The following is a 21,752-nucleotide window of genomic DNA, read 5'->3' as shown; positions in this document are numbered from 1 at the left end:
TTCTTCTTTCAGAATGCATTGTTTGGGCTCATGAGATACTTCTAATGAATAGTCACAACAGTAAAGAGATATGCAAATGCCATTAAAATTTTTTTTTTTAAATAAGCATTTACAGCTATAAAACTCTAATTTAGAGTTTGTGAAAAAAAAAGTCTTACAACATAAACAAAGCATTAAAATATTTTAATCACCTGTTCGGGGTGACCTCTGTAACTAATATATGGCTTACCTGCACCAATGAAGCAGTAAATATTGATATCAATAATGAATAAAAAAAAAACCAGAACCCAAACATCAACAACAAAACAACACATTAAAATCCTCAAGCTTTACATTCTACTGCTTTTTATAGGCATGTTTCTGGCATTATTTTTACAACTGTATTTTCTTTTATTATAGTGAAGCACTGGAGTAATTCAAAACAGCAGAGCCCACGTGCTTATAGACCTGTACTTCGGTGGGGTTTTGTTCACCCAAGCACACATGTAAATGCTTCAATACTAAGGTAGTTTAGTGGGAAAATAAAACATTCAGAAACACTTTGGCTGTCAGTTGCCTACCTTTGGCTGTTTGTTACACTCCTGCCTCCCTGAGTCAGTTATCAGACGAGACTTTTCGAAGTATCGCCTCCTGAGCAAAATAAATTGATACATCTACTTAGTACACAGGGCAAACCCAGGAGAAACACTTTTTTTCCTCTTGCTGTGCTATACAGAATTTTTAATGCAAATAAATCTGAGCTAGAGCTATTTTCCCAAAATAGGAGAGATTGTTTGCTTGTGGTTTATTTTAATTAAAATTAAAAAAAATAAAACTGCATGGTTTACAACTTTCCAAAAGTCCTTTGCTGCCCTCATGTGTTTCCCAGGCAAAGTAAATCTTGAAGCCAGCATACAAAATAAAATGGCTTCTCTAAGACAATAGCTTTTCCTGTTATTAACAAGACAGTCTGTGGAAACAGCTGAAAAACAACTGAAGGTTCATATATTTTCTAGTAAAGCTAAGTTTAGGATGCAATGATTATGTATTAAAAATAAGAAAATGTATTTCATTTGAGATAATCAAAATTTCCAAGCAACGGATTTCAAAGCTAACAGACAATTTTATTCAAGGTTGATGATGTTAGCCTGATGAAAAATCTAAACCACTTAATTTCAAAACTTACTTTTCATTAAAGCTAATTTTCAGCATCTTTCTGATGCTTATGCTGACTGGTAAAGCAACTTATTTTCAGTTCAGTTACAGTATACCTTGCAGATTAACATCACACGACTTGAACTAGGGCTCTCACTATTCTCACAGTCAGAACATGCAAAGTGACAATTCCCATATCATGCTCTTCTTTGATACTCTTGCCACACACTGCAGGATCCTCCCAAGGGTCTTATCCTGACACATAAGCTTAGCAAATATCCAGAGCCACAGTTTGATAGGTATTGCACTTGATTTGACTGCTGAGGTTCATACTATCTTTAAAATGCTTTGACTTCTCACTTAGCTTATCCTATCCAGTCTCTATGGTGATCCCAGACCTCATTATGTCAATACAAGTTTGCAGTAAGCTGCAATAATACATCTTATGCCAATCCTGGGTTTACAATGATAAAATGTATGAGAAAAACCAGTAAAATGTCCTCTGTTAACAAGTTCTTTCATACTCTCACTATAAGCCATAAATAACCCTCCTGTATGGTGACAGTTCATCCAGTCCCCTGACAGCCATTCCATGGGAGAGGGAAGGCAAAGACAAAGCTGAGTCACAATCCCCACAGGTCTTATCAACCCTGCACATGAGCTATTTGGTGATATGAGATCATGAACTTTTATTTTACTGTCAGGCTATGCCTGAACTGATCTGAGTGTTTCATCATTAACCTACCTGCCACTATGACTATTTTTAAACTGTCTCAACTTCTCAGTAACAGCAGCATGTTAACTTCTCTCTTCACTATGGAATTACGTAGATCTCTAACTTAGGTTAGAAAAAAATTAATTCCATCATTAAGAAAAGTTACTGTGCTAGTTTGAAGCAGGCTAGGATGTTCTGGTGAGAAGAACTAGATTACAGGCTGTGGAAAGAAAACAATGGTGATGTCCACTTTGCTCACAGTATTTCTGAGAAGTATAGGAACAAGAAATAAAAACATTAGATAACACACTCATTACCACTCTCACCGGGGCTGCTGGCTGAGCTGCATCTCTGTAACCTCACCCTGCATTTTGGGCTAACCCACTTTGCTTCCTCACTTCTGGCCGAACCTCCATTCTTCCTTGGGGCTGGGGTAAGGTTGAGAAGGGTAGGGGGAAAGTGAAGGGGCAGTTGAGAGCCCCTCCTGGGGACCCAGGTTTCTGGGAGGGGAGTTGTGTTTCTGTATTACCTTTTACCTTGTATATTTCTGTCTATAACTGTATGTACTGTAAATATCTGCTTGTATATTGTGCTAGCTGTGAATATAAGCTTCATTCATATTTCCAGAGCTGGCTGAGTCTAGTCTGGGTGATTTCTAAAGTGTTGGGAGGGGTGTGGGGGGGTGTGTGCAGGGAACACCCAAACTATCACAGTTACCCCTATGATAAGCATTCTGCCAATAAACATGAGTGATCCTTTATAGGTGGTGTCAACAGGAGAGATCTGTTGTCATCTCATGAATAATGTACTGAGATTTGCCCTCTCTTCCCCTCAAAGATAATAACTCTGGTACTGTAGCCTCATTCTAGAAAGGCTATTTTGCCATTGCTGTTTGGTTATTAAAAGAAAAAAAAAAGGCAGCATAAGTATTGCCAATACAAAACTATTTCTGTCATTTTAGTCACAGAAAAGAGCAAAAGGTCATTTTCTGAGAACGGGGGAGGGGGTAAGCTGTAAATACTTAGGTCATGCAAAGGACTTTGTGGTACTGCTGATACAAGTTATTTAAATCTTTCTCCAGTCACCAGTGGAGAGATGTTAAAAATCAGACAAGCATTCAAATTGCTGAAGCTACATGGCCTCCCACTCATATAGCAGTTATTATCCCACAGAGGAATGCTATAAAAACAGCCAGTTTGCAAAAGTCAATACCCCAGGACAGCAAGGCTGCTGTGATCCACCCTTCACCCAGCCCGGCTGCCAGTTTAATTCTTTTCCCTTTGCTTACTTTGTGTATTCCTACTGATTTAAAGATAAAAATATATAGACATCTTGCATTTCATGCAGTATAATTTCTCTTTCAAACTCATACTAGCAGGAAAAATACTGCATGCCCCCAAAAAAACCTAGCACTAGCACAATTTTGTACCTCATCCTTTAGGAAGTACATGCACTGACACAAAGTTTGCTGTAACACAAGTGACGGTAGTGAAACTTCACAGCCTGTAACTTAACATTTCAGCATGAGGAAAGCCTTGTGATCTTTAATCACACTGCAAGGTTTGCTAAATGTGACCATGGGACAGCTCACTTGTGCTTTCCCATTATGGTAAGGGGGAAAAGCAGTAGAAACAATTGAAATAATCACAGAATTATTAGAGTTGGTAGGGACCTTCAAAGGTCACCCATTCCAACCCACCTACACTAAGCAGGGTCATCCCCCACTAGATCAAGTTGCTCAGAGCCTTGTTAATGCTGACCTTGAGTATCTCCAGGGATGGGGCCTCAACTATCTCCCTGGGCAACCTGTTCCAGTGTTCCACCACTCCCATGGTAAAGAACGTGTTCCTAACATCCAATCTACTCTTCTCTAATTTAAAACCATTGTCCCTCATCCTATCACTACAGGGCTTTGTGAACAGTCCCTCTCCAGCCCTCTTGCAGGCCCTCTTCAGGAACTGGAAGGCTGCTATCGGGTCTGCCGGGTGCCTTTTCACAGTATCACAGTATCATCAGGGTTGGAAGAGACCTCACAGATCATCAAGTCCAGCCCTTTACCACAGAGCTCAAGGCTAGAGCATGGCACCAAGTGCCACGTCCAACCTTGCCTTGAACAGCTCCAGGGACGGCGACTCCACCACCTCCCCGGGCAGCCCATTCCAGTGTCCAATGGCTCTCTCAGTGAAGAACTTTCTCCTCACCTCCAGCCTAAATTTCCCCTGGCACAGCCTGAGGCTGTGTCCTCTTGTTCTGGCGCTGGCCACCTGAGAGAAGAGAGCAACCTCCTCCTGGCCACAACCACCCCTCAGGTAGTTGTAGACAGCAATAAGGTCACCCCTGAGCCTCCTCTTCTCCAGGCTAAACAATCCCAGCTCCCTCAGCCTCTCCTCATAGGGCTGTGCTCAAGGCCTCTCCCCAGCCTCGTCGCCCTTCTCTGGACACGCTCAAGCATCTCAATGTCCCTCCTAAACTGGGGGGCCCAGAACTGAACACAGGACTCAAGGTGTGGTCTAACCAGTGCAGAGTACAGGGGCAGAATGACCTCCCTGCTCCTGCTGACCACACCATTCCTGATGCAGGCCAGGATGCCACTGGCTCTCTTGGCCACCTGGGCACACTGCTGGCTCAGTCTCCAGGTACATAGTTTTAAACATACAAAAGTTCTGTACACAAACACCGAGTGTGTAAATACATCTAATGAGGGTCATGAACATAAGGAACCCTTAACTCATACCTGTTGAATGCAAAGTTTTAGATGCCAAACGCTAAGTAGCGTGCCGAGACTATTAGCACACAACTCGTCTCCAAGGAAACGGAGGAGCTGTGGTAAGCACATAGAGGTGCTTTCAATTTTCCTTCGCATAGCCCAGCTGTACCGTCTGCACACTGGCTGTACAGCTCCTAAGAGCTCTTCTCTCCCCACCAGTGCCTTCTTCCAGTGCTAAACCTCCGAAACTGGACTTCTGCTGTCCCAGAAAGCAACTGCCGCTTCTCCTTCCTTCTCACGGGAGTTCGCGGGTACCAGCTAGCTTTCTTCTCCGTGAAGCCGCGGCATTAACTTTTAACGCCGTGGGTCATGGAAGGTTCGGCACCTCCTCGCTCCTCACTGGCAGTCCCGGCGCCCCGCGGCGCGTTTCTCACACCCAAAAACACTGCCCGAAACGGACTTTGTCCTGGAGCTGCCAAGTACCTCAATACACAGCAAAAACGGTGGCAGACACCTGGAGGTATCACCAACTCGGCAGTCTGTCCGCGCCGCAGCATGCCCGGTGCCCGAGAGGCGAGGCTGTCGGTGCTGCTGTCGGGTGGCCACCATTTCATGCCTCGGGAGAAGCCGGGCGAGAGCGCTCGGCAACCCCTAGGTCCCATATGGGAAGATGAAGAGGCTGCCAGTGGGCAAAGGCTGTAAAGAAAGGAAGCCTAACTTTTCCTTCCATCCCCATAGAAAACTTCTCGGCCCGCAGCCTCTGCGGGTAGGGGTGTCCCTCTCAGGCCCCACCCCGCCATGACATCGCGGACAGGGGAGGGGCGGCGGCTGGGGACTCAGCAGTGGGGGTGCACGGTGCCCGGCGCGGCCAGGTGCTAGCCGCTGATAGTGTTTGGGGATGCTGGCACCGGGGGTTCTTTGCTGCCTGCTGCAGGTGGGCAGCGCCGCCGTCCTGGCGTCTGCAGGCACCCGGTTTGGAGAAGAGGGTAGTGGTGATCCGGGCCGCGACCAGAAGAAAGGGGCGGCGGCGGCGGCGGCCTTCCGGGTATGTGTGCCTACCCGCGTTTGCGTTCCCGAGCCCTGCCACGCAGTGCGGGCTCCGCTGGAGGCGGAGAGGTGGGAAAGTGCTGTCCTGCCTCTGCTAACCGAGTGACTGGAGGTTGAAGGGGTGAAATGGCGTGGCTCAGATCTTCTGCCCACAGCACGGAAAACCGCTACGAGACACCCACTGCTGGCGTCCATTGTTTTCCACTGCCCTGGGCGCTCGGCTTCCCCTCAAATTGCTGTGCTTGGGGTCCCGCTGCTTTTCTCTCTTCCCCGCTTCGGACGCCAGGTGTCAGCGTCGGACCGAAGGGACGCTGGGGATCTGCGACCTACTCTGGCCGCCCGCCACGGAGCGGAGCAGCGCAGCGTTCACCCGCGGCGCTAGCAGTTCTGTGGAACTTTGTCAGCAGTAGCCGGGGAGTGGGAGTGTCTGTTGTGCTTTCGTAGGTCGAAACCGAAGTGTTTCAGATATTATGAGTCCTGGTAACTTGTTTTTAAAACGTCTTTAAGCCATTACACTGTTACGTTGCTTTGCAGGGCCATATAGCAAGACAGGGTTAACTTTAATCTGAAGGCGTTTTTGCCTGTCTCTGAACCACAAGGTTTGCTGCGCTGTCAGAGAAGGACATCAGATGAGTTTGACACTATCTGTTCTCTTCCTTGTTTTGTCTGTCTCAGATCAACATTTTACCCACTATGCGCTTAACAAATGCTTTTTGTGTGTGTGTTTCTTGGAGCTGATACTAGTCTGATGGGTTTTGTATTGTTTGCTGCCAAACCATGATGAATCTAAGCTGGAAAGCTGTCTGTTTTTGCTAACATTTTCTGCTGTTGTGGTTTTAATCACTGCTGCTAGCTTAATTATGTTCACAAAATACTATTTTTTTCCTTCAGGAAAGTGCTAAAAGAATTAGACTACTGAATTCATCATCAAAAGATAATGCAACTGCTTTCTATGGAATAAATCAGTTTTCTCACCTGCTTCCTGAAGAGTTCAAAGGTACATTTTCTGGCTGCTGCTAGTGGCTTCTGTTACTTGTCTTATTCTTTCCCAGAACTTTGTGTCTTTTTACAGATTCTTCCAGTGCTGATAGTCAGCTTGTTTACAATCTCTGGTACTAAACTGAATATACTTCAAAAGGATACAGACACCTCTTCATGTTTCTCTAGTCTTGCAAGGTTGAATTGCCCAGAGCCTGATTTAGTATACAAACTTTTCCTTCTTTTGGGACCCTAAAACCTGCTTCAGTTTGAACATTTAAAATTGGAAGACACAAGGTTGTTGAGTACTCTTAAGTTCCTATTTGTTACCCCAAAACGAAATTGATGAGAAACAGTGCCTGAAGGTCCACAGCTGTAAATGATGGCTGTCAGTTTGAGCAGCTATGTAACACACTTCAGTTTTTTAGCAAGAAATTTTTTTTGGTGCCTAACCCAATCTTCCCTTGTTGATGTTCAAGTCTGCAGTTAAGTGTACTTTTCAATGAGAGATTTCACAGCTTTTTTTTTAGTTTTAGATAATTAAACAATCTTAGTGAAAAAACAACAATTTGCATGTGTTTTGGAGTCTTTACATATTTTTTTCTCTTATTTTTCCTCTTTTACCTGACTAAAATAAAGTATTTTTTTTTTCATTAAGTAAAATGTTGTTTTATGGGATAGTTTTTGATTAGCTGTAGTGAATGTTCATGCTTTGTACCCAGATTACCTGTATGGAGTATTTCTGTTCTTTCTAGAACTGTAGGATTATTTATATTCCTTCTGGAATATAATGATTACATTAAAATACATTAATTTTCCGTGTGAGAATCAGTTGCAATTACATTATTTTAACTACAGATTGAATTTACCTCTGTGGCTTGTAGCAAAACAGTTGTTTGTGGTGTGGTTTTTGTTTGGTTTGGTTTATTTTATTTTTAGTTAGATTTATAGGTATTTGTATTCTATGTTTAGCTATTTACTTAAGAAGCATACCTCACAAACTTCCCAGATATATCAAAGTGCCAAGAAGAAACAAAAAACCTTTGCCAAAGAAGTTTGATTGGAGGGACAAGAAAGTCATTGCAGAAGTGAGAAATCAGCAAACAGTAAGTCCTAGTGTCACCCTTTTGTGGTTCTCAAACACTTTTCAGAGACAGTTCCTGCAGGTACATTGAAGAGCACAGCGAAGGTTTAGGAAGGGACCAGCACTGTTTTAATACTCCTTGGAGCTCTGTCACAAGTATGGCCAGTTGAACATATAGTAAATCTTGTAGCATTTTCTGTAACGTGGGATTAGGCTTAAAAGATGAGATGTGAAAGTTGTGCATCTAGAAATTGTGCAAGTATAGAGTGCCTGTAATACACGTCTTGACCTAGTGAACTAAATCGGCAGATAAGTTACACCATGCATATTTTTGGGTTTTCTGAAGAAAGTGAGGTAAGTTCAATACTTGACCCTATCCCCTGTATTTCAGCTGGATGGATATGTATTCTCTGCTGGTTTTTATTCCTGACTGAATGACATTGGCTGGTCCAACACAATTGAAGGCCTCAGAGAATGCATTCATGATAGGAAGACAGCCACATGATTACAGTTTATTCCAGAGCAGTTATGGTCACTGGTAACAAACAAACAGCCTACTAAATCCCCAATGTCTTTCCTTTTTGTGCGTCACATAGTGCAACCTGGATCTTGCTTAGGAATAAATTTCTGCTTCTTGCTTTAGATGCCATAGATTAAAGAGCCTAGAACTCCAGTGTAGATTCTGTTAGTGTCTGAAATTTTTTCTATTATGCTTGTTTTCATTTTATTATTTCTTAAACTGTCATAAAATCCGTTTATTCATTTTTTTCAGACTGTAGAAGGTTGAAAACTTTCTCCTTAAGTGCATGGTTTTCAAAAACTTCCTAACTAATTTGGGTAGAAAATAATTTCATTCTGAGCCTCAATCCATCTTTAAGAAAATAGCTCTCTCACAATAAAGAGCATCCTCAGACCTATCTTAAGGAATCAAGAAGGAATTCTTAGTGTAAGGCCGCTACAATGCAGGAATTCTTAAAATAAGACACCCAAAATGTATTTCTAGCTTTCAGAGAGCAGTACAGGGTAGGGAAAAAAAAAACCAAACCAAAAGCAGGTAATTTAAATGTCTGATTAAATTTCTGTATTATCATCTTAAAAGTGAACTTGAAAGATGATGTAGCAATTGAAGAGCATTGGAAGACCCTTCTGACTCTTTTCTTTTTCCTATCTGGCTTCAGAAAGAAAGATGACTTTTTTCTTTCTCCCCTGTTTCTCTTCTCTTCATACCAGTGTGGAGGCTGCTGGGCTTTCAGCATTGTGGGTGGTATAGAATCTGCCTATGCAATTAAAGGAAATAACCTGGAAGAACTCAGCGTGCAGCAGGTTATTGACTGTTCATACAATAATTATGGCTGCAGTGGAGGATCCATTGTTAGTGCCTTGATCTGGCTGAACCAGGTTTGAAACTCTTCATAAATCTCTTTTCCTTAGCTTTCATACAGTTATGAAAATCTGGTGGGGAAGGTGGAGTCTGCAGCATATTTATTTACTCTGAAATCAAGACTGTTTGTTGTAGCTGCACAAAAACATGATTGGAATGTTGTGGTCTGTATATAGTCTTTGAATGTAACAAACTGACCCAGTGGATTTGAAAATAATGTTCCTTGAAAGCTATTTCCATAAAATTCAATTGGAACTGGAGATGTACAGTGCCAGTGTAGAAGGAGCAGTTTATCCACGTGTCATGTTGTGGATTTCAGTGTCCAGTGTAGGCACCAGCATCTTGGGAAAAGGAGAGCTGTTGAGTTTTTCTGCTTCCAGATTTCTGTAGTTTTTTTGTTTGAAACACTGAAAAATCACATACGAGTGTGGAGAACCTCAGAATAAACATGACTGGTTTTACCCTTGTTTCACTGGCAAGCCAAAACTGTGAAAATGCAGACATCATTTCTAATTTAGTTGTAGCTACTGTTGCATTCACAAAAATGGCAAAATGTGTGTTAATATATGTAAGAAAAAAGTTGAGGTATAAGAATATAAAAGTAATATCTTGGGGTTTCTGAAGTATTTAAAATAAAGACCCAGTTGTCCTTATTAAGCAACTCTACAATTCTGCCCATGAAGCTTCTTATAATCCCAGCTAGTAACAGTCTAGATAAGTTTGCATTTCAAGAAAGACAGGATATTAATCTGGATTCCTCTGAAACTAAATTCACTCTTGCTTGGCAACAGAGACTACAAATGAATGAGACTGGAGAAAACACTATTATAAACATACTGTACTTCAGAAGACAAGAAAATTATAAAAGGTTGCTGCATTAGATTTGTAGCTGGACTTTGAACTATGCAGCCAATCCACTACATAAGGATTTCATGCTAAGAGCAGAATTTGACTTAATTTTTCAGTATTTTAAAGCAACTGTCTCTGGGATGTCTGTGGTTCTTGAATTGGCCCAAGAAGAGAATAATGTTTTATGTTGATGTCATTTGAAGAGGATGAATAGCCAGTCATTAAATAAATATATAGTCATTGTGCCTCAAAATTTATGAGGTTGCTCATTGGGCTAGTTTAAACCAGAGGTACTTTTAAATTTCATTCATTTATAAAGAATTCTGAATCCCTTCTGAAGATTTATTCATGAAAGAGGAAACTAAAGATAGTAAATTACTTACTTCCCAATATGACATTCTTACATCTAATCTCACCAAGGACACACTGAATTTCGAGTCAGTTCTGTGGTCATTTTCAATGTGTGCTGTGCAGTGTCTGGGTCAAGTGCATTACATTCTTACTGGTTTCTCTTTTTGCAGACAAAAGTAAAACTTGTGAGAGATTCAGAATACACTTTTAAAGCTCAGACAGGACTGTGCCATTATTTTGATCACTCAGATTTTGGAGTTTCAATAACAGGATTTGCTGCATATGACTTCAGGTAACTACTATTGATTCTTTTTATTTGCTGTACTTTTCCTTCTGTGTTCAGTGACTAGAGTAAGTTAGAGCCAATACTGCATTGACCAGCCAAAGGTTATGAGGCTTACTGCATCAGTTCTGTAGCTTGTGGCAGGATAAGAATTAAGAATTAACACGTAACATTTTGTGAGTTAAGGCTTACCACAGGGAATCCACTGAACCCTGCCATTACTAAGCCTCCTCCAGTTAGAAAGCTTAAGTCTGCATCTTGAAATGAGGTATTTCAGATTGGCTGTATTTAAACTGGAACATTGAGTCAGTTGCAATTTTTGACATCTGCTAAGTGAACATTATATGGCTTAAGTATCATAAACAGCAAAAGCTGCCAACAATAATTGGAATTTGTTGAAAAAACTTCTAAGTATTGAGCTGTTGGGTATTTATCCATTCACATAACCAACCACAGCATCCCCTAGACCATGACTTTACAGACAGTATTGTTAACTGAATTGTGTCAGGATAGCTAGCAGCTTTTTGGTTTTCTGTACCAACAAAGTCTGTTTCTAATTTTTGTCAGCACAATACAGCTGCATAGTGAGCTTAAAGACAAGAAATACAATTCCGAATAGGAACTGAATTACTGTCAGATATAAGTAACTAAAACGTTCATTTTGCCAGTCTGTATTTGGCAAAGTTAGTTGCTGCATATATCATGCAGTGAGAAAGGTACCCTCTTTCAGGGTATTATATAAAACAATCTGTATGAGGATGCTGATGGTAAGTGTTAATACTGATAATGTCCTATATTTTTGTATGTTTAAGGTGCACATTTTAGTATATTTTAATGTATTTCTGTACGTTTGAAAAACTGAAGGGCAAGAATAGCATATCCAAAGCTGGTTTTAACTTAGAGGTGTGTGTTTGCTTGCCATTACTCACTGACTTGACACAGCAACCTGCTTCTTTTTAATCACATCACATCTCTAGATCTCTACCTTTCCCAGAGTCTGCAAGCCCTATATTTGCCTTACTGCATTGCAGTACATGAAATACTTAATTATTGATACATGCTATGTAGAACAATTGAATTATTTGATTTTTAAATCATACTTAACAAGGAGATTACCACCTCTCAGATTGCTTCAGTATGCTAACTCAACTAACTTGGCATGATCACTCACTTCTTTTGCAGCAGTCAAGAAGAAGAAATGATGAGGATGCTTGTTAATTGGGGCCCTTTGGCAGTAACAGTAGATGCGGTTAGCTGGCAGGATTATCTCGGCGGGATCATACAGTATCACTGCTCCAGTGGAAGAGCCAATCATGCTGTTCTTATCACTGGTTTTGATAGAACAGGTGCGTTTCCATCAACTGAACTTCAACCCAGTAGGTTTTGTGGGTTTTTTTGCTCTTACTTGCAACTTGTCTTACATGGGGAAAGTGATAAAAATCCAGAACTGGGTGTTGTGTTGTGACGTGTTTGGTTTGGTGTCACATCAGTTCTGGAATTGCAGCCTGATCCCAGAAGCACTAGTCTTGTCTATGCTCCTTGAGTTCTGTGGGACTCGTAAAGCTAAGAATATGGCTACACGTGTGCTTACACTAGCAGAAGATAAATCCAGTCTGTTCAGCACTGGAATATTAGCTCTGTCCTCTTGACAGTAGTAGATTTTACTGTATTGCATCATCAGCTGTCACAAACTGTGAGATATGAAAAGGTAATTAACTCTGTAGAGTGTCAGAAGCTTTTTATGTTTCTCAAATCTCATATTGTCTCTTGTTTACAAAAATGTCTCTTCCAGGCAGTATCCCTTACTGGATTGTACAGAACTCTTGGGGACCTGCCTGGGGAATAGATGGCTACGTTCATGTTAAGATGGGCAGCAATGTCTGTGGTAAGTCTGACAGAAAATAAAGCGGTAGAGGCAACATGCTGGTATATGCTTCTCCATGTGAAAAAAGCAACACAATGGATCTTCAGAGAACAAATACAAGTCAGTGCTGTATTTTAAAATAGGTTAGATGAGTCCAGGTGGAAAAATAAAGAAAGTGCTTGCTAGGTCAACCTGCCATATATCTGAATGATTAAAAAACATCATGCAATACAGGGAGGTTGGAATAAACGATCTATAAGGTTCCCTCCAACCTAAGCCATTCCATGATATGGTTGTACATTGCAGTATAGAGGCAATGGTATTGTAAAGTTTATGGTCATCTGTCACGGTTTGAGGTTAGTGCTATTGCTATGCTCAGAGTAGGTACAACAGCTTCTGTCCATGCGTGGTGGATAAAATTGTCTCTGCACTCTGCAAACAAATGCAGGAAGTGGATCTGCCTGTGCTTGGGAATTGTGCCCCCTTCTTGTGGCTTTTCTTGTAGGATAGAAGTATATACTGTCAGTGCTATTTTCACCTCCTGCCCTCTTGCCCTTTGTATGAGATTACTGTTGGTGTTTGAGGGGATTTTGTAGAGTTAAATGTGCAGTTTCTTCTGAGTGGATGTGGACTTCAGGCAGGTGAAGTTCTTGTTTACCCACAAAGATTGCTGAGCCACAGTGCTGGGATGGGACCACTAGACAGTAAATGTTGTGTAGCCATTGAGGTTTTTCTGTTACATTAATACTGGAGGTCTTCTGTTGGCTTTCCCTTCTATGCATGTTTCACAGTAGCTCTCAGTCATTGTAAAAGGTGTTAGATTATATAAAGCATCTGCAAATGAGAGTAGGTAATGTTCAGCTTGCCTACACTCAGCAAAGTGCTAATCATAGCTTTCCCATACTGCTGAAACTTTTGTTCTTATATTAAAAAAAATTGAGAGGAGAAATGTATTGATAGCTGAAGTCAGGTGTAGAGGTGGTCAGGAAGAACAGATATGTCATTTCAAAATCTATTTCCTCAAAAATCAAGAGTGAAGTAGAGAGGGAATTACATGAATATGAATCCTGAGAACTTCTTGCAAATCTCCACTTCCAGTCTATATTAAAAGTTTGTTTGTTTTATTTGTAGGTATTGCGGATACAGTTTCATCAGTATTTGTTTGACACTTACTGGCCAAAGACCGCAAGTATCGTTTGGACACAGGCTGCACCTGAAGATTTACTTCAAAACATTTTCTTAAAATAAGAAGTTGTTTTAAGGGCAAGTCCTGCTTTTAGACAGTACAGGAAGGTGTTGACTGGAGTTTTAAAAAATGTTTTTATTTGGGATTTGCATTTCATATCAAATCTCCCATGGAATAAGAAGACTCAGAGTCAAGTGCTGAGTGTGCAAAAGAGAGTTATGAAGATAAACTGAAACTGTGAGTCTCCAGGTGTTGAGTACTCTGTAGAAAATTGTATAAGGAACAAAATGGCGCCAAAAGATAAGGAATTTGGATCAAATAATAGTATGACAGAGTGTAACTGAAATGCTTTGAATATTAGAAACACTGTGATTAGGTCTGCTCTTACTGGGCAGGGGAGAAGGGCAGTTGGAAGAATACATTCTCTCTAGTTTTCTTTTGGACTTGCCTTGGCTTTTCCAGTACCTCCGACAGGCACATTTTGTCTTCCTCCTTTTTGTGAGATCCTTCATTTTCTCTACAGGAATAGAGGAGGAGGGAAATGGATAGCCAAAGTTCTTTCCTGGGTACTCTGTCTCAGAAGTGCTGCAGTCCTTCACTTTCAGTCATCAGACTTTTGTTAGGTAAATATAACTACTGAGCTTTTTAGCATAAGGGAGCATGTTTTGGAAAGTGTTTGATATCAGAGTTTTCTACATTCATTTGTTAGATGAAGAGAGAAGAAAGAAGCAGCAATCCTAGTGGTTTAACATCTGGTGTCCTGGCAGGATGTGTTTGTTTGCCAGTCAGCTTTTCCTTCCTTCTGTGGGCTGTGTCAGTTCCATGCCTTCTCTCCTCTCTTCTACATGACCAACAGCAAAGCTAATTTTGCAAAGCCAAAAGTAAAAATTTACCTGATACAGAAAAAAACATAAGGGTGGAGTTTCATAATACATACTTGCCACCTTTGCAAATCAGCAATTACAGAATATGCCAAATATGTGGCTGTTAACTTCCCAGCATTGATTAACTTCATAGGTTGGGCTTGCTGGGAATCAGAAAGGAATTCCAGGTTTGCTGACCTGTAAAAGTGCAGTTGCAGGCAAGTGTAACTAGAATTCACAAGCAAACATACTTAAGCCATTCTATGATTCTATGATGTAATTCTAAATGCTTTGGATCTTTTCTCTGAAGTACTTTACCTGTCTTGTGGAGCACTACTATGAAAAGTATTGAAGCAATACCAGAATTTTTGCACTCAGTTACTGCCTTGTGTTAATTTAATCAAATGCAATGAGTGTTCATAATGGTCTGTAGTCAGCATTGTCAATTTTGTCTTTCTGCTTCTAAGTTGTTACTATTTGAAATGAAGACCAAGTGGTATATTTCACTACTTCAGGTTCTGCCACTTAACGAATGTACTGTCTGTGAAAGTTTCAGATTAATGAAAGGGGAAGTCTTCAGTAGTATGGCTTTCCCTTAGCAGTTTACAAACAACAAACAGCACACTTCCATAACTGGAAAACAACAGCCAAGGGACCTAACTGGCACTGATAAGGGTAATGCTGTCATAGTAGTATCAAACACAGATGTGCCACCAGTATTTCTGAGGTGGTACTATCAACCTTAAGTACCTAAAGCGCTACAGTAGAGAGTAGTTCACCACAAGTTCAAGCCTGCAGGGTAGCTGTATTTTCAGGGGAAGGTTTAAAAATGAGGAGACAACACAGCCTTATCAATATAGCTATGGCCAGGTTTGCCTCACTTTTATTATCTGTCAATTATTCCAGTGGTGTTTTGAATAAAAAGCATTTCAAATGTTGTTTGAACTTTATGCTTGCTTTAGAAGACAATGAAAGACGAAGTGCAATTTGAAGTGGAAAGTACTTATATACGCTGTTCTTACCAGTAACTATTTCTATGGCAGGGATTTACATTCACATGTAACATATGGATAGCAACATGATGTATGTAAAAGTTCAAGAAGCTTAGATTTCTATGTATTCAGGACTTTTTTTAAAAAAAATCTAACTTTTGACATTCTTAAACAAAAATTTCCTTTTGAAATTCTACCAGAGCTCAGAAACTAATATTCTACTGAAGGTGACAAGCTTAATAATGGCCTCAATTAGAAGTAACAGTCATAAGGCAAACAAATACAAAAATAAATACAAATAAGACATGATCATAAGTCTTCTCTATAGGTGCAGGTTTTAAGAAGCCAACTAAGAGTTAAATTGGTCACTGAGTTGGATTGGAGTATCATTTTAGTTTTAGAATAGGCTAACTCAATACAGATTATTTGGTCTACAATTAAGTTTCTTGCACAAGCTGATCATACTATTCACATAACTGTCAGACATAAATACATATTTACACACCCACACTCCATGATAACAGCTGTTATGCTGGGGTGATAGCAGCTCTCAAGTAGAAAGTCCTGAAGTTCTTGACAGCAACCAGTCTAGAAATGCAGGCTAGTCAGAGTCATCACTGCTAAAATAGGAGCTGTCACAGTATTCTGCTGTGTAAAGGAATTTATGGATGGTTGGGTTCATCTTTGGTATCCAGTGTCTCGGCACTAGAAATGTTGAAAGATTGAACAAATCCACAAATACCTTGTATCTGTCACTGAAAAATACAATTGGAACAATGAATACAGTGATATCTCCATAGAAGGCCATAACTTCAATATCCCCAGGAATTATTCCATCTCTCTTATTTAGTAAAGTTTCTGCATTAATCCTCCTAGTGAATGTTCCAGAGTCATAATCCAGTCCTGTTTCTAGGGCATAACAGATCAGACTTGAAAAGGAATTATAATTGTTAGTGTCACATCTTTTTTCTGAAAATGCAGACTTTGTAATCTCCAGACCTTTACTCTTGTGGTAGATACAAGGTAGAATTTGTCTAGAAAGAATGCTAACCTGAAATTAAGGACTTGTGAGAAGGCTTGCTGAAGAAAAGAGATTACACCTTTAATCTTCAGTCTGTCTACCTTTTGTTCCACCCTCTGCTCACAGTCTCCAGTTACGTGCAGTTTCTCTTTGAAAACAAAGCTCAGAGAAGGTCCTGTTAGAAGAAGGTGCCCTAAATATCCTTGTATGTTTTGACATAATGTTGTTCAGAATCATCAGGACATAGTTACAGCGACAAGGCTGTAACCATCTAATTAGCTGAATCCTCAAGTTTTGTGTAAAAATATATTCTATCCATACAGAGAGTTCAGTGCTCATGCCTTTTAAATTCTTTTTTTACTCCATCCAACAAAAGGAAACCTTCGTGATAGCTGCCTGCACATCAGAAGAGTATTAATTACTATCATCTTTAATTTAGGATATAATATGTTCTTAAAGTACCTTAAGTTGTAAGATTAGGAGTCTTGCTAAGGAGTAAAGAAACTATAATCAGTTGTGCAGTAGGCAGGACTCCCTTCCAGCCTGTGTCCCCTCATTAACTTGGGCTAGCTTGCATATGAGCTAAAACAATGTGAGATTGCTGTTACTGCTATTCCAGTAACACCTGCACCCCTTCTCTGAGAATTACACGTGCCACTTTGCACACATGATCAAAAGGAATTCTTTTTGCCTCAAAAGGCTTGGAGTCGGTGTATGCCAACCTCATAAGTAACTGTACAACAGGCAAGAGGAAATTAACTAGAGTCCCAGGAGAGAAACTGCAGCCTTTCCTCCAGTGAGCCGTCTGGAATCGGTCTCCTAACACACAGTATCAATGACCTGTGTTACTGCAGGTAATGGGGAGAAACAAAATTCTTACCTCACTGTTGAGCGCAAGTAGTGGTAGCCTGATGAGCCTCCGGTGCCAGCCTTGCTGCCAATCATCCTGTGCACCATGCAGACATGGTTATCTAAGCAATACAAAAGGACAGGGTTCATGTTCAGTGTTAAGACATAACCAAAGGGTCACTTTAAGGTACATTCCTGAAATATTGTAAAGATCACATAGAGATCTTTGACACATACAGAACTATTAGGTCTTCAGCAATGTAGGAGTTGGTTATGCCACTCTTCCATCAACTCATAGAAAATTACTGTTAAAACAGTGTTTTCATTCTGTAATACAGTATTATGATCTCTCAATACATTCATAATGGATGTTGCAATAGGGAAGGAGCAGAAGGAATGCTGCATATGAAGGGATATCACAATGACGTTTTGGGAGTAACTGGAAAATGTATATACTTGAAATAATACTGTTCACATAACTTATGTCATAAAGTGGTAGCTGCACCCATGTATCTAATGCTCACAGAAGCAGCTGTTCATCTTTCCTCTTGATCAAAGCATTCCTCATGGATGAACTTGGAAGCAAAAGGAGTGTCACAGTCAAGAAGTGAAACTTACATCTCCATTTAGTCATGAGCACATCAATATCCATGAGGGAGGTGAGAAGCTGAAAGGGAACCTGAAACCGAGGTTCTTCCCTTGGCAAATGGAAGAGAAAACAGTGAGACCTCTTATGATATGCTGCATTTTTCAAAGTAGTTCTTCACCAACATGTATCAGTGACTTAGTCTGTTTTTCCTAAACTGATACTGAAATGCTGGTGGAGATCCTAACAAACACTTCTGCCATGTAAATCTGTGCCTTTCCTCTCATACTTGCAAAAGTGGTCTGAGTCTTTTTAAGAACACTTTGTGGAACAGTTTGAACAAGGCCTTTGCTAGTTGCAGTCTGAGGAGCAGAATAAAATCAGCTGCTCAGAGAGGCCATGTAAGTTCCAGCCTTGAAGATATTTAAAACTCAACCAGACACGGATCTGACCTTCAAGTTAGATCCAACTAAGGTGAATTTTTGTGGATAGTTGGGCTACATTACTTTCCAACCTAAATAAACCTGTGCTGCTATCCTTAACCTTCACCTTTGTGCCACTAAGCATTAAACATACATCTTCTGACACTACCTGTAGAAGTAGATCATTAAGGCTCCCTTCAGTGCTTTGTAAGAAAGTCTTCTTTCTCCTGCAAAATACAAATGTCCTTAATGATTCTCTTGCAAATGTCATGGTTTTATGTGATTGTATACATCATGCATAAAAAATGAAACGTACATATTGTCATATATTAATGCAATTTACCTTTACTAAGCAGGTGCTCGTGGCGTTTTTCATCAAATAATGAAAGCAACACATCTTTCTGCTTTTGGAATTCAGATAAGTCATCATCTTTTTCATCTGATTCTGGTTTGGCCTTTGATAATTAAAAGAAAAGCAGATTTCATAATTCAGTAGGGAAAATTAAGCACTTGAATGACCTATAATGCCACTTCTATTTTCATCACAAATATTCTGTAAGTTTATGTCTTTAATGTAAGAACTGTATTTTCAAACAAGATGAGTCATTGAGTCACTGCCCTTCATAAAGGAGAAATGCCACAGAATATGCAATTAAATGGCTGTCAACAAACTTCAGATGAACAAGTGTTCTAACAAACTGCAGATTATGACTTTTTGTCTAGAGGCCCTGCTAACACCAAGTTCCTCTGAAGTCTAATTAATTTTACTTTTTGAGGCAAAAATAAGAAATTTGTGCACAGCTATGGCTAAGAAAATTCTGAATAAAAAGTTTTAGCTGAGTTATAAAGCTGTAAACAGACATTCTCAGGAAACACATTAATTCTTGCAGTGTTTTTTCTACTGAAAAATGACTCAAAGCTACAGGTCTCACAATACTGAAGGGTTTTCTTGTGCTTATTTGCCAGCGTAATACAGATGATCACATGGAGCAAATTGCCACATCCTTTTAAATAGAAATATTGTGACACTCCATATGCAAAGCTCAGGGGCCCAAACTTTGTGTTTACTCTGAAATGTAGATGCAAGTACTATCTAAAGGTCAAGCCGTGGTTTCAGTAAAATCAATTTAAACCCTTCCACTTCCTTTCTGCAATCAAAATCATCCACGTGTCACGCTGCTTTAAACAATTTTAGATGTCAAATTACAAACTTACTCAGATTTCCTGAAAAAATTGCATTCTTTTTCTGCTTCTTGCAGACAGAGACTGATAAAGGTTAAGTGGAATGAGAAACTGAGTGGGTCAAAATTCAAGTTTATCACAGGACGTCATTTTGCCAGCTGTATTTGCTTAGAGCTACATCAAAAGTACACTATATACCTGCACCAAGGCAAATTCCTCTTCTAGACCTTTTAAAACATTCACTTCAAATTGTCCCCAGAAATCAAATCCTTCTGCTTCAAGTCCTGGAGTTCTTTCCAGCCATGCCTTTAACAGTAATAAGAATGTGTTCAAACATGAGCAGTGCAAGCATATCACCCTAGAACTACAAGTTATAGCGACATAAAATACCTTACTACAGTTGTTATGGTTTAACATCCTACCAGAGATACTTACTGTGGAAGTAAGCACATCCATGTAGGTGTTTTAGACCTGAATAATGATGCCATGCAAACAGAGCCACAGATTACAAGTTAAATGGTCAGTGCTGGAAGATAAAAGCTGTCTCATTCTAAGACTCTTTAAAACCAATTCCCTTTAGATGCAGGAAAACAATCTTATTTCACATACACAGGATAACTGTAAAGATAAATCTCAGAAAGGAGATATAAAACTGTCTGTACAACCAGTTTTTACCATGTCAGATAAGGTGACCACTGATCCAGCAGTCTGTCATTAATATACGTCACAACACATGATGACATAGGACAGAAATTTCCTTGGCAGTTATCAAAGATTTCTCTTTGATTTAATAATGGAATGAGATTTGGAAGGAAAAACCATAGGAATCTTTATGGTCAAACTCCTTTTAGAGATCACTTACTTTAGCTCCTTCTCATCTGAAAGATACAAGAGCATGAAGTCTTAAGGAATGAAGAAAAGCTAGAAAAATGTCTTTCCATTCTATATCATTAGACAAATGGATAGGTCTAGTAAGAGTGGATGCTTTTACTGACGTTTGTGCTGCATTGTCCTATAGAAGGTTATGTTACTTTGGTGTATGAAAATGACAAGGGCATTAGAGAAATTGCTGTGAGTCATAACTGTGAGACAAAGTCATTAAATTAAGGTGACAACTAAACATTTGTTCAGCATATTTTCTCCTTTCTATTTTTGCTTTACTGTTTTGAACCTCTCTAGTAGCCACAATTAAGTGGAAATCTCTCTACACTTTTTTTCTGAAAAGGGTTTATAGTCATGAAAAGCAATGCAAATTGAATGATACATTTATATTCTTACCTCATACTTCCACAATGCAATTTACTAGTTTAACAATCAGACTTCTCAAACAAGAGGAAATGCTGTGAAAAATCAGTTTGTTTACTAACAACAAGCTCTACTCAGTTTCATATTTGGTAAGAACCCAAGACACAATTGACTGGGATAATGCCAAGTTGCTTGTTTCTCTTAAGGGAACTAGAATTTGTTACTGATGCTAATGAAGGCCATTCTTGGGAGATGAAGGAAAAATAAAGCAAGATGTAGACAGACATTACCTCTACAAGTTGCAGTAGTGTTGGTTCTTGCTCTGATTTAAGCAGTAGCTCATACTCCTCTCCCTTGAAGTTGTCACGGTAATGCCTTCTGTTATAGGGGACTCTCAGACTTTGTGGAACACCAATTTTGTTCTCTAGCAAGCGAAACTGCAAGCTCTGAAAACCTGATGCTGGGCTTAGGTAGTATCTTTGGGAACATAAGACCAAAAAAAAAATGCAGGGTATTATTTTATGAGATTCTGCTTCTCAGTAACAACAACAAAAAATACACTTCACATGTAAAGAATATGAAATAGAAACCTGAGCATTTTTATATGGTTGCAATTAAGGAAACAAAAACCCCCAAACCAGAAAGAATATGTAGCAGTACTCCCTTCAGCCACTTAAATCCTCCAGCACCACAGACACACGGAAAACATGAAGCAAGGAAACACTATGCAGACCAAGACAACTGAAATAGCTGTTTGATCATCTATGGACAGTGCATTTCTCTCACCCAAGAACTTCTATAATCTGCTGCATAATACAGCTGCAACTGTGCTGTAGTCACTTTCAAATAAACTAGCAGAACCATGAGCTTCTTCTACTGTTTCCATTGTTTTAATTTTTCATTCTGAAACCAGGACCACTACACAAGCATTAACAATTAAATTGTACTTCACTGCAGACTATGCTCCCTCACGCTCTTGCTCAACTTCTTAATTGAACCTTGCCTTCAGATAT

At 39.8% G+C, this 21,752-nt stretch overlaps 2 protein-coding genes across 3 annotated transcripts in view; one reads left to right on the top strand and one right to left on the bottom strand.

The window, feature by feature from the left end:
• The first annotated feature begins 5,375 nt into the window (after positions 1-5,375).
• Positions 5,376-15,380, top strand: CTSO (cathepsin O). The gene is made up of 8 exons (XM_064148704.1): positions 5,376-5,601; positions 6,495-6,600; positions 7,554-7,687; positions 8,896-9,063; positions 10,417-10,538; positions 11,712-11,875; positions 12,322-12,414; positions 13,525-15,380. The coding sequence occupies exons 1-8, from the start codon at positions 5,455-5,457 to the stop codon at positions 13,557-13,559; spliced, it is 969 nt and encodes a 322-aa protein (XP_064004774.1). The 5' UTR covers positions 5,376-5,454; the 3' UTR covers positions 13,560-15,380.
• Positions 15,381-15,581: 201 nt separating this feature from the next.
• The window catches only part of TDO2 (tryptophan 2,3-dioxygenase), a 41,958-nt gene continuing 35,787 nt past the window's right edge, over positions 15,582-21,752 (bottom strand). For both annotated transcript variants that reach the window (XM_064148703.1, XM_064148702.1), the window contains 7 exons: positions 21,030-21,216; positions 19,693-19,800; positions 18,656-18,767; positions 18,482-18,539; positions 17,923-18,002; positions 17,336-17,426; positions 15,582-16,189 (listed from right to left, as the gene is read on the bottom strand). In XM_064148703.1, the coding sequence (XP_064004773.1) occupies positions 16,036-16,189; positions 17,336-17,426; positions 17,923-18,002; positions 18,482-18,539; positions 18,656-18,767; positions 19,693-19,800; positions 21,030-21,216 (790 nt within the window). In that variant the 3' untranslated portion in view covers positions 15,582-16,035. The remainder of the gene's footprint in view (positions 16,190-17,335; positions 17,427-17,922; positions 18,003-18,481; positions 18,540-18,655; positions 18,768-19,692; positions 19,801-21,029; positions 21,217-21,752) is intronic.

This window comes from Pogoniulus pusillus, chromosome 9 (assembly GCF_015220805.1).
Source record: "Pogoniulus pusillus isolate bPogPus1 chromosome 9, bPogPus1.pri, whole genome shotgun sequence".
In the NCBI taxonomy this organism is placed as follows: domain Eukaryota; kingdom Metazoa; phylum Chordata; class Aves; order Piciformes; family Lybiidae; genus Pogoniulus; species Pogoniulus pusillus.
This window is presented reverse-complemented; position numbering and strand designations above follow the sequence as displayed.

Bases quoted from the DNA above. Each gene is read 5' to 3' on its own strand.
- CTSO (XM_064148704.1), top strand. From the start codon at position 5,455: ATGCTGGCACCGGGGGTTCTTTGCTGCCTGCTGCAGGTGGGCAGCGCC. The intron at 7,688-8,895 runs GTAAGTCCTAGT...TCTTCATACCAG, and splicing joins AAGTGAGAAATCAGCAAACA to TGTGGAGGCTGCTGGGCTTT. The intron at 11,876-12,321 runs GTGCGTTTCCAT...TGTCTCTTCCAG, and splicing joins CACTGGTTTTGATAGAACAG to GCAGTATCCCTTACTGGATT.